This window comes from Lissotriton helveticus, chromosome 9 (genome assembly GCF_964261635.1).
Source record: "Lissotriton helveticus chromosome 9, aLisHel1.1, whole genome shotgun sequence".
NCBI lineage: Eukaryota > Metazoa > Chordata > Amphibia > Caudata > Salamandridae > Lissotriton > Lissotriton helveticus.
In genome coordinates this window covers 699,575,075-699,587,820 of record NC_136070.1, presented here as the reverse complement: position 1 = coordinate 699,587,820, position 12,746 = coordinate 699,575,075, and the positions used below count along the sequence as shown (strand labels likewise).

General features: G+C 41.5%; 1 protein-coding gene across 2 annotated transcripts in view; it reads right to left on the bottom strand.

Moving 5' to 3' along the window:
- Positions 1-12,746, bottom strand: part of LOC144781807 (uncharacterized) — a 288,719-nt gene that overhangs the window by 94,349 nt on the left and 181,624 nt on the right. For both annotated transcript variants that reach the window (XM_078660820.1, XM_078660821.1), the window contains 2 exons: positions 6,971-7,060; positions 6,105-6,194 (listed from right to left, as the gene is read on the bottom strand). In XM_078660820.1, coding sequence (XP_078516946.1) covers positions 6,105-6,194; positions 6,971-7,060 — 180 coding nt within the window. The remainder of the gene's footprint in view (positions 1-6,104; positions 6,195-6,970; positions 7,061-12,746) is intronic.

Here is a 12,746-nt window from a genome sequence, read left to right as displayed (position 1 = left end):
TATAGATGTGGAAAAGCTGGTCATAAGGCGAACTCGAGGTTCTGTCCTGCGATGAGCTTTTTCTGTCATGGGTGTGTGAAAAAGGGGCATTTTGTGAAGTTTTGTAAATCTAAGGAAAAGAAAATTGTAACTAAAGAAATTAAAGAAATTATATGTCAAGTGAAGGATAAGGAAGAAAAGGATTATCCAACTGATTTGGTTAATATCGAAGGAATTGAACTGGAAATGAAATTTGATTCTTGTGCACGCATAACAATTGTTTCTAAAGAGTTTTATGAGAGGTGTTTAAAGGATAGAAACAAAATCGATGTATGTGCCGGAGGATACGGTGGTGCACCTATAAGCATGATGGGTTATTTCAATGCTGTCATTGAATTCAGGGAAAGAATTATTGTTGGGAAGGTTTACGTTTCCAAAGTTGGTGGTTGTTTAATTGGGTGGCCACATCAACGAATGTTGGGAGTCATACTTAATCCAAATGCTAATCCTCAGATCCAAATTCAGGAGGTTGTATCAAAAGATAACTCTTTTATGGAGGAGTTTCCCAAACTCTTTCAATCTGTTTTGGGTTGCCTTAAAGGCTATAAACATTGTATAAAGTTAAAGAAGAATGCTGTTCCTGTGGTTGCTAAGGTCAGGAGGATTCCAATAGCAATCCAGGAAAAAGTTGAACAGGAATTGCGAAAATTACAGGAACAAGATATAATTCCTTCTGTTGAGGCAACTGAATGGTTGGCTCCTATTGTTGTCGCAAACAAACCCAATGGCGAAATAAGATTATGTTGTGATTTGAGGTCTCTCAATAAGGAAGTTGTAGTGGATAAATTTCCTTTGCCCAATATTGATGAGTTGTTATCATCTTTAGGTGATGCTAAGATTTTTACAACGCTTGATTTAACACAGGCTTATCATCAAATTGAATTGACGGAGGATTCACAGGATCTTACGGCATTTATCACTCCGATGGGTGCCTTCAAGTATAAGAGGATGCCGTTTGGTCTTGTGTCTGCTGCGTCGGTTTTTCAACGTGTTATGGCATCCATATTGAAGGGTATAAGAAAAGTAAAATGTTATCAGGATGATTTGTTGATTTATGGTGTGAATCAAGAGGAGCATGATAGAATTTTGAGAACGGTTCTAAAAAGGTTAGAAAATGCAGGTTTGACCTTAAAATTTGAAAAGTGTAAATTTTCAGTCTCTGAAGTGAATTACTTAGGTCATACCATATCTGCGGTTGGTATTTCACCAAAGAAAGAGCTGGTTGATACTATAAGAAACCTTGTATCACCAAAGAATAAGGAGGAGGTTGTTTCTTTTCTTGGAATGGTGGAATATTATGGAAAGTTCATCAGAAATGTAGCTAGTAAATCTGGGGGAATGAGAGATCTTTTGGGGAAAAACAAGGAATTCAAGTGGTCGGATGTATGTCAAAGTGAGTTTGAGGACATCAAGAGAGATTTGGTTGCAGCTCCTGATTTGCAAGCATTTGTTCCTTTTGAAGAGACTTATGTGATCACTGATGCAAGTTCAAAGGGTTTGGGGGCAATTTTAAAACAAAGAAGGAATGGACAGGAGAAGCTTATTGCCTGTGCATCAAGAAGTTTGAGAGGTGCGGAACTGAACTATTCGGTCATAGAGAAGGAAGCTTTGGCCATATTCTGGGCTTTAAATAAGTTCCGGAATTTTCTGAGGGGTCAGAAGTTTAAAGTTTGTTCTGATCATAAACCACTAAGGGAGATTTTCATGGTGAAAGGTTTGGATAATGTTTCTTCAAGGATCTGAAGATGGGTGATTGGTCTTCAAGAATTCTGCTTTGAAATTGATTATATACCTGGTGTGGAGAATGTATCGGAAGGTTGTCTTTCACGTCTTGTTGATGATTCACTTGAGATGGTTAATGAGGAAATGGATGGTGAAAGTGCGGTTAATGTTTGTGAAATTACCTCTGGGGTTATACTTGAAGAGGAATGGTTGGAGGAGTGTAATAAAGATTGTGAGATTGATGGTGTGATTGCTTCTGTAACGAGCAATACTGATTTTAAAAAAAGTCTGTCTAAGGTGTGGCATTTGGTCAAGAATGAGTTATCTGTGGAGAATGGTGTTCTTTTAAGGGGTTCTAAGTTAATTCCTCCGAGTTCTTTGAGGAAAAGGTTGATTGAAGAGGCTCATCAAGGACATATGGGAATTGTAAAAACAAAGGAAAGGCTTCGTTGTTCTTTTTGGTGGCCAGGGATGGATTTGGAAATTGAAAGGGAGGTGAGGGAATGTTTGCAGTGTAAAGTAAGTGATAACATTTTAGTATCTCGCACTGCTCCCATGATCTGTCGTGATCTCCCATGTGGACCTTGGGAGGACATTGCCATGGATATTGTGGGTCCGCTCTCAGGTGAGCATCGTATTCCCTATTTGATAGTTGTGATTGATCTCTATTCAAGGTGGGTTGAGATCTCTTCTGTTTCTGAGGTGACCTCTTCATCTGTCATTGATTTTCTAAAGGAAATTTTTAAAAGGGAGGGTTTTCCTAAATCTCTATTGTCTGATAATGGTCCTCAGTTTTGCTCTGGTATGATGTCTGATTTTTTGTTGTCTTGTGGAATTAAACATAAAAGATCTTCTGTCTATCACCCAGAGACGAATGGGACCGTGGAAAGATTTAATTGGGTGATAAAGGAGAACTTTCAGCTTTCAAGGGTGAATGGGTTAGATTGGAAGGTGGCATTGCAGAAGTGTATTCTGGCGCATAGGTTTTCACCACAGATGTCAACCAAGAAAACTCCATTTGAGCTGTTTAAAGGAAGAACTCCCAATACTAGTTTAAGTCCGGCATGGATGTTCTGGGGAAAAGGAGTAAAGGATAATGATATTGGTGAATGGAGAATGAGAGAGATTGAACTATGTCTGAAAAATAAGAAGTGTTTTGATGAAAGAAAAAGGGTACAAGAAGGGAGAGTTGAAGTTGGGGATGAAGTAAAGGTCCGGGCTCCTTTTTTTTTTTTTATTTACAACTTTTTAACTATGTTAATGTACAGCCTGTCTTGCAGGATCATAAGTGTAGAATTCTTCCCGGATGACATTCTGTTGTTTGTCATTGATGTGATGACACATAAATTAAGCTGATCGGATAGAATTTATCAGAAAAAAATAACATGATCCTGTGCGAAGAAAGGTGCTATATACGATGTACAATTCCAGAATATTTTATACATGTGACATCTAGAGATAAAATGTGGCCCACAAACAACGTCTTGAAGGTCACAGCGGTAGAGCCCAGGTCTGACAACTGGAGAATAAAACACGCATTACTAGAAGTGGCAGAATTTGAATTGATGTTTATTAAAATATTACAAGAACTACTGATGAGGGGCAGTGGTTAGGAAAGGGGTTTGTTGTTGAATGGGGAGAAGAAAATGCGGAAGAATTTGTAGCGCTTGGGAAGTGACTCAAGATCCCTTGTTGGTATTTCAAATGTTTCTAAAGACGTACATTCATTATAAAAACAGATTTGAGCATGTACGTTATAGGGTCTTTTTTTAAGCAATATAAGGGAAAGATAATGGTTGTGACATGTTTTATGTGAAGGAGGCTTAAGGGAGCAGAAACACATTAAACTGTCACCAGGAAAAAGATTCTGTGCACCAGCAGCAGGAAAATTCAAAACATATGCGAGGCTGTGTTTTCAGCTTTAACCACAAAATCGTTAAAGAGGTATTTGAAAACTATAAAAACAAACATTTCGTACAAGCATGTTCCACGTTCAATAATGCGGCGTTAGATTGCATCTCCTGATTACCTAGTGAGAGGGAGGATATTTGGAGGTTCAGGACACAGAGCAAATGTAGACAGGTTTCGGTGCTTTGTCAGGGAGAATAGCCGAGCACAGCTCACGTGCTTAAGAGGGCGTGAGGAATAGCATGTGAACTCTTGAAGAGGTAGAAAGCCGATATTAATGCTCCTTTGGTTGGAACCACACGCTCGTAATCGGCTCCTTTAATTGAGACCTCACACACGGATCCGCTGAAGATCAATTCTCCATTTTAGTACTACATGTGCGGTGCCTGTGTCCTGGCATTTGAAGAAATTGAATCAGACACAGCAGATTTTTTTCTGGACGGTCTGCCCTTCCATTAGTACTCCGTCTTTCTTTCGTCCTGAAGAGGCCAAACTTCACAGGCCGAAACGAGTCCACACTTACGCTATAGGAGTCTTTATTGATTTGACATAAGCTGGTTAAGGACAACTGGCTCACACATTTCAGAACAAAGAGGAGAAAACTTTTCCTCATAGGTGCACTACTTAGAGGCAATCTCCTTTGGGGAATGTGTGAAAAAATGAACAGCCCAGCCAAATCTGATAAACTAATAGGAAGACTGAAAGTAGTGAAATAATTCTTCAACCAGCCCATTAGGGGTTGAAAACTTTGTGATACGTGTTTTATGTATCTAAAGAATTTGTGTTAAATTGTTTTCTTGGGGTGATTTTTATATATGTAACCTTGTGAATTAACATGTATACGGTTGTTGTGTTTGACATCAAGTAGAACCTATACATTCTTTATGTGGGTCAGAACGAATATAACCCTGATTGATGTATTCTAAATAAATGTGCTTTAATTATGCCAAAGGCCTATGATTAATTAAGGTAATGCTTTGGGAAATTATTTTTCTTGTATCTATTCCCGTATCACTAACCTTTTCTGTTCACACTGTATTTAGCCCATGTGATGTGGGGTTATTAGGGCTTAACCCTATATGTTCTGTGATCTTGAACAGGCAGAGGCAGGTTACTACCTCTGAAGGGCGGTCAAGAGAAGCCAATGTATGTTCCTGTAGGGGCTCACACAGGCATGTCCAAGACTTAACAGCTTCTGGGAGGGAACAGCTTGTAGCCAAACCTTTACAAAGATGTAGAAAGTAACGAGGAATCGTATTTACTCCTTCTGGGATGATAATGTATGTAAACCTCAATTCTCATATAGGGTCTGGGGAAGAGACAAAACAGTACTAGGGAAGGGAAGACCGGATGTGATGAGCTTTTTCGAAGTCAGCTTCCGGGATGCAGGGGCAAAACCCCCTGCCTGAGTGGCCTGAAATATGAATGACTGAAAATGCATACAAAAGCAGCGGGACACACCTCATATCAAATATACTTACCAGAGAGTATCTGAATATGCTGCTCAATCCATCAATCGGTCTTTATTCAGTAAATAAAAAACACAAAAGAAGTCAATAAAAAGTGAGCACATTACAGCTAAGCCTGACACTTTTCTACAAAACATGTAGCTAAAACATCATAGAATTGATGTGCTGACATAGATTGGTAGAATCAAACTGAGGGGAATGTACCCACAAAGAAGAGAACTTGAACAAACCTCCTAAATATGCCAACATTTCCCTTTGAAATAAATTCTGATGGCCTGTTGCATAAAACTATTTACTGAATTAGAAATATGTTTTGTGGACAACGTCTGCAAAAAAGCAGTGCAGGTCTGCACTGATTTAATTTAAAAGTTCGTAGTAAAAGAAACTAAAAATGTAGATCTGGAAATTACATAGAAATAACAAGAAAACACTAAATGAAGTGTCGACTGCGCTGAGGCACGGCTTCACATTAATATTTGCAAATAAATTAAATGTAGAGAAATGGGTGATTTCCTAATAAATAATTCACAAAACCTTGGCCTTAAATTTCACCAAACCAAAAGGATAGTTGACCAATAAGGGAATATCCAGCTGACTTCTGCAGTAGAGAATATGTAAAAGAGGCATTACAAGAACTTGAGTGCACATGATGACCCTGCATTCCACCACAGACTTAGTAAGTTTTGGGGTATTAAGGGGAAGGCAATCGAATTCTTCCTCATGCCCAGAGAGGCTGTGGAGGGGAAAGAAACGGATCATGATATGGACACTAAGCCTGTGTTGCACCCGCGCTGAACGCAAAGGGAAGCTTGCATTCCCGCTACCAGTTTGGTAGTTTTTCTGGTTGTGGAAGAAAGCTTAAACTGCTCTGGTGCCTGATGTGTGTGAGGGAAGCTGGCACTGGTGACTGTGCAACCGGGTCTGCATTCACCATCGCTTCATGGTCAAGAGTTTTTTCAGACCTACCAGAGGTGTGTTCTCCTCCACGGCTCGCTCCATCGCAATCTCCACCATGTTGGAGGACAGGTCCATCCCCAGCACCTCAACCCCGTGCTCCTGGAGAGGGAAGGAAGGAGGCAATAGAGAACAGAGCACACAACACGGTTAACCTCTAAGAATCAAAGAGCTCTAAAAGCCATCGCCTTCTAAATCCACGGAGTCCCAGCAACCGTGGTCATCCTTGGCTGCATAGCAAGGCAGCGGCGTAGCTAAGAAACCATGGGCACTAAAGGAAGCAAGGAAGTTGAGCCCCACCCCTCGTTTGACTGCACTTATTAGAGTACAGTGGGCCACTCAGAACCCCGGGACTGGTGCCACTGCACCTGCTGTACGATTGACAGCTACTCCACTGTAATAATGTGGGGTGCCACCTTTCCGCTGAGTCCATATGCCATGGCTCCAAGAAACACTGTACAGTGAAAGACACGGCCTTCAGGAGTTGCTGAGCATGGTGGGGCACTGTCTCTCAAAGCTACTAAGGTACCTATTGCCAGGATACTAGTCTGGTTACAGTGCACTCTACAAATACACCATACAAATACAAATACTGGGGGAAGTCACTTTCCCTGTGAGCACCACAGTGCGCAGTGGCTTCGGAATTGGCTAATGGATCTCCAGAGCTGCTAAGCACTGTCGGCCATGTTGTTCCAGTGCCGCAGAGGACCAGAGGACATAACCTTTCTGCTGAGCAGTACGGACCACTGGCTTCAGAAACACATGAGCCCTGCGGTAATGGGCTTCCCGAAACCCTGCGCCCAAGGAACAAACGCCTTCTCACAGGACACACAAGGCGTATTTATTGCTGGACCATCAGCCTACCTAGCAGCACGTACCTTAGCCATGTAAAAGTCGCCTCCACCAATGCCACAGCCGACATCGATCACCTTTTGACCAGGCTGAAGGGCGAGCATAGCAACAAACTCCTACACAAAGAAAAGAGAAACAGAGCGTCAGTGGTGGAGAAAGAAAGAGAATGACAGAGAGGCAGAAAGAGTCAAACACGAACACACAATGAGAGAGAAAGAGGACCAAAGTGGGAAGGGACACTTGAAATGAAGATGACTCGATCAGGCAAGGTGAAGAAAGAGTTTTATTATGTGAAATGGACAACGACGCACATCCGATCTCCAAACCCTCCTGATCAGTGCTCAATTTAAACAAAAATAAGTGCCAGGGCCTAAGGTGCTATGTGAGACACCACTGCAGCTTGCACCCCCACTGCCCCTGCCAGAGCGCCAAAATGGCACTACTAAAGGCTTGAATGCACTGCTATTATAATTATATTGGGGCTTATTTACAAGCCCCTTGCGCCGCCGGTACCTTACTTTTAATATGAAGAAAAAGTGACGCACCAGCGGCGCAAGAGGCTTGTAAATAAGCCCCTTAGTGTATACTGAATTGCTAAACTGTGCTCTGCTATAAATAGGCAGACAGCGCCGCCATGTGGTGGACTATCATCAAAAAAGTGCTGGTGTTAGTTAACTGCCGGTGCCAAGCATTAAAAAAACATAAGCACAAATTAAGCACTGCATCCTGACCGACAATCCCACATTCCATGCCGCCTCAGCACACCAAGCTCCAATGTTCCCAACCACCATCCTAAGAGAACTCAAGCATTCGAAGGGAGAAAGTCAGGGATTTTTCAGAGTGCACCCTACGCTGGGGAGAAAAGAGCAAGAAAGCGTGAAATACAAGTACATTAAAGAATATAATACAATGTTTTAAGATTTAGGAAATTAGACAGACAAACCTATTTAAACGAACATTTATCTTACAAAACAGCTGTTGACATTCTTGGCTCCAGAGACTCACAGCTACCGCTGTTATATTCTGAGAGCAGCATTTCCCACTACTTGTAATTCGCTGTCCCCGAAAAACGCTCGCAATGACCTCGTGACTGTGCTAGAGCTGTATAAAAATAATAAATAAATAAAACTAAAATAATGTTAAATGTACTATTAAAGAGAAAGAGAGAGGACAGGGGAGGTCTGCGGGTGGCGTGGTGAGTAGGGAAGTGATGGGTGGACATTTGCTATATCTCAAGTTTATTTCCACGGGACAGTCTGGCCAGTCTAGCTTGGACTATCTCTCACTATCAGTCTCTGATCTCTCTGCTAACTCGTCATCTGCATAACTGTCTCTTTCAAAGCCAGTTCAGTTAGGAAACTTTTTACTTAAACGATGAAACAGCTCTGGGCTAATAATGGCTGCTCCAACCTTAGCCTTCTAATCCAAAATTACAAGTCTCCTGCTCCAACAATGTTTGTCTTTCTGTTTCTCCCTTTTTGTTTTACAATATTCTACCCTCAGTGGATGGAATGTTCTAATAGCCTTACAGCCTGTGGTCGAAGTGCATTCATAAAATAACTGTCTGTGACGCTGCATGTAATTGGGGTGGGGTGAGTAAGCATGTTGGCGGGGTCAAAGGTGTGGCTACAAAAACAAAATATTCAGTAACTTCAATTACCTACATATAAAATAACGCACATGAAATGAAAAATAAATGCAAGTTAGGTTAATCAGTGGGAAATACAATTTGACACATTAGGAACACTATTAGATAATGCACTGCAGAGGTATGTGTCTGTAACCAGACAACCACAGAATTGAAACCTGGTTGGTGCAGTGGTAGACTAATGACTTGTATATGTTTAATGCCGCGCGGACCAATCTGTGACAGAAAGCACTGCACATTTGTAAGCCATTATTTTAAACTTGCATTACACACAGAATAAGATCGGCTGCTACAAAATGCACAAAGGTTTAAGATAAAAAAAAGTGTTTACAAAATATAGATTTTTGTAAAAACCAGACTGTACATAGTACAAATTATTTTTATAACTGTTTTAAAAGCACACACTTCACAGCTCAACTGGTAACTCCCTTGTAATAGCACTCAAAAAGTATAAATCTGTGTCATCAGGAAGCTTCAAGTGATTCCATCAATTTAAGCTAATACTGGCTTCTAAGCACCCTTTATATTTGCACATTGACCAGTTGTGCACATTTACATTTCTTTTAGTCAAGCAGGCACCCCGGCAAGATGGCCTGTTTCACTGTCTGTGCCTCCCTTGGTTTCGCAGCACAGGAGGCTCTCTGCTTGAAACTTCAACTGAAGCATTTTAACTCTCAGAATTATTTGTCCTGGGACGGTTTCTGGACCTTTTGTCTAAAATTTTAAAAGTTAGGGCACGTCGTTCCCTCAGATCCTGCTCACTTCAGCCACTACTTACAGCACTTCTGCCTCAGGTTATACCGGTTGTTAAAGGCCCTCTACATCACTACAGGCCCTCACCTCCACCAGTTAAATCAGGTTCAGGGCCTTAAAAACATATTTCAACACAATAGAGTGGCAACATTGGACAAGAACATAAGTAAGATCAATGTGCTAGGTAAACAACAAGGACAGATGAGTAGAGATGTCTTCTAGTTGATTTGTATAATTCTTTATTCAGAGTCTTCTGATTGAAAAAAAAAATCAGTTCCTCGCAGCCAGCGCGTTTCGCCCAGTTATGGGCTTCTTCGGGCCAAGAAATCACGTATTCATTCATGATACATGAAATAAAGCTATTGATGCGCGTCATCCTATTTCCTGCATAACTTTAGTGCACGATCTCTCCGAATATATTCCAAGTGTGTTCTGTCCTCCAATGTCTTGATGCCAGGACTAATTTCTCTTAATCCGTCCATTCATTCATCTGGAGCTGTGTTCGGCCAGTCAGAGTTCGTCCACGCGGATGTGGTGTCTTCCAAATATGTCAACATTTAATTACTCCTGGCATCAAGACATTGGTAGGACAGAACACACTTGTTGGAACATATTCGGAAAGATAGTGCACTAAAGATAAGCAGGAATTAGACTTAGGGCATCAATAGATTCATTTCGTGTATAGGAATAAATACGCGATTTCGAAACACGTTGGCTGCCCGGATCTGCGTTTTTTTCAATCAGAAGACTTTGAATAAAGAATCATAAAAATCAATGAAACGAGCTCTCTACTCATCTGTCCTTGTTGTTTAACTAGCACATTGATCTTACTTATGTTTTTGTCCTATGTTGCCAATCTACTGTGTTGCAATCTGATTGATTCATTAATTGCTTAATTGGTGGCTAGCCATTGGAGGTGGGAAAGAATAATTTTGTACACATGGTAACGCGGCAAACGGGGCCCCTGGCAGCCAATACTTGTTTAGCCTTCAAAAACATATTGCCTCAACGCAGTTTTAAGAACGAATAATACAACAAGCATTTGCAATGCAATAGGTCTTGCATTAGGAAAGTTTGAGCTATTGGTATTGTAAATGACACATTTTTTATTTATGTGTTGGTTTTGATAATAGCTAAATTAATAGCTTTGTCATTTACAATGCCAATAGTTTTAACTTTCGCAAATGTGACACCTATTCCATTTGTAATGCAATATGTGTTGTATTTACGTGACTTAGATGTATTGATATTACAAATAACAATGGCTTTAAAATTCTTTTTATAATTAATACTTAAATAAAAGCTCTTTTAATTTATAATGGCAATAGCTTAAACTTTTGTGAATAACTTTTTTGAAGATTATGTTCAGTGTATTTTATTGTGACGAAAATCCAAGAACAGAAGTGAAATATTAACATCTTTTTGTGACATTTGTAATAAAGCTTGAAACATTGAGAGAACATATTTGAACCAGTTGTTGTTGAATGGTTGCAAAGATTGATGCTGTGGTGGCGCTGATTGATGTTGTGGTGGCGGCGAGGGATGCTGTGGCGTTCAGTGATGCTGTGGTAGCGCATAGTGATGTTGTGGTGCCCCTGAGTGATGCTGTGGTGGTGCTGAGTGATGCTGTGGTGATGCGATGGAGTGAGTGTGATAGATAGAGTGAGGGCGATAGATAGAGGGAGGGAGGGCGATAGATAGATAGCGGGAGGGCGATAGATAGAGGGAGGGCGATAGATAGACTGAGGGCGATAGATAGAGTAATACGATAGATAGATAGAGTGAGGGAGATAGATAGAGTGAGGGAGATAGATAGAGTGAGGGCAAAGATAGAATGAGGGCGATAGATAGATAGATAGAGTGAGGGAGATAGATAGAGTGAGGGCGATAGATAGAATGAGGGCGAAAGATAGAGTGAGGGCGATAGATAGATGGTTTAGGCTCGACCTAAAAACATACATTTCTGCCCATTTCCTAACATACCTAGTCCCTGTCAGACCTTGTCAAACCTCTCATTCAGGCACACAGGCCGAGAAAGATAAAAGACAACAAATTAACTCCATGTGTAGGAAGCCCAACATGACAACCATAAAAGCCACAAGGGAACATTTGGGTCTTGCTGCCCGCCCCTCCCCCTCGACTACTGTTGTAGATCCGGTTTCAGGCTGAGAGATAATGAGATAGGGGGAGGATTGGAAGAAGCTGTTGTTTGAGGGGCGCGTGCGTGCTGCAGGGCATGTTTCCACCACTGACTAGTGTAAGACCATCCAACACCACCGCCCTGACCTGCAATAAAATAACCCCCATGAAGCCTATGCTGATTTAGTGATTGGTTTCTTGGATGTGCAGCCAACAGTGACTTGGCTGATGCCGCCCACAACAAACTGGACACATTAAGCCAAAACCGGCAACATCATAAAATGTTCCCAAATAAGTCTGCTCAGTGAAACAAATGGAGCAGGGCCTCAGTGAGCTGATAAAATGCTATCATTTAAGTTACCCGGTAATTTTCACGTTGGTAAGTGCAAAATAAACTAATATTTCCTTAACAAAATACCGGATTAGGATAAATACTATTCAGATTTCAAACCTAAGGTATTTTTGGAAAGCACTGGCCACGGATTTCTTGCATAGGTATCCTATCCGGTCACCACGATTCCTTCTGCCCTTCCAAGTAGTATGAAAATGCATTTACGTTTACCACTGCAGCGATCACGCTAAATTTTAAAGAAACTAAACTATACGTAAAATCTGTTTTCTTATACATTAACTAGGAGTTTTATATTAGAAAAAATGAGCACGGCCATTGTTCTTTTTTTTACCAAATTTCTTCAATCACTTTTTTGTGTGTATTGAGATGGTGAATAGTTGCCGCAGACCATTAGTTTATTTATTCAGCAGTATGCTTTCCTCTAACAACCAACGAGGTCAGCTACTGTACACGCACTCTGTATGCTTGGCGGGCTCGCCCCCCGCATAGTTTACTGAGTGGGCGCTCTGGACTCAGGAGCTGTAAGACCCCCAGCGCAAGTGCAGTGTTGGAGGGGGCCCTTGGATCCCACCACCACGCCAGGCTATTGTTCGACCACTGGCCTGCGGGGCCCACCGAACCCTGATTGTTGCTGTTATCCCAAGTGATACAGCGGCCTAGAAGCCAATTTCCTTCCCTGCACTAAGGCCCATGGCGTACTGGCTAAGACACTGGCACCGAGGGGACATCCCTCCAAAAGCAGTAAGTTCTTGACGCGGATCAGCTTTAAAATTCTCACATTTTGCCGTGCACATGGAAATGGCCCCTCATGTGCACAAGATCAAACAATTCGGCCAAGCGGAGAAGCCGCTGTTACACCACGGTTCTGCCCAATATCTCACTGTTTGGCAAATGGGGACAGGATATAGCG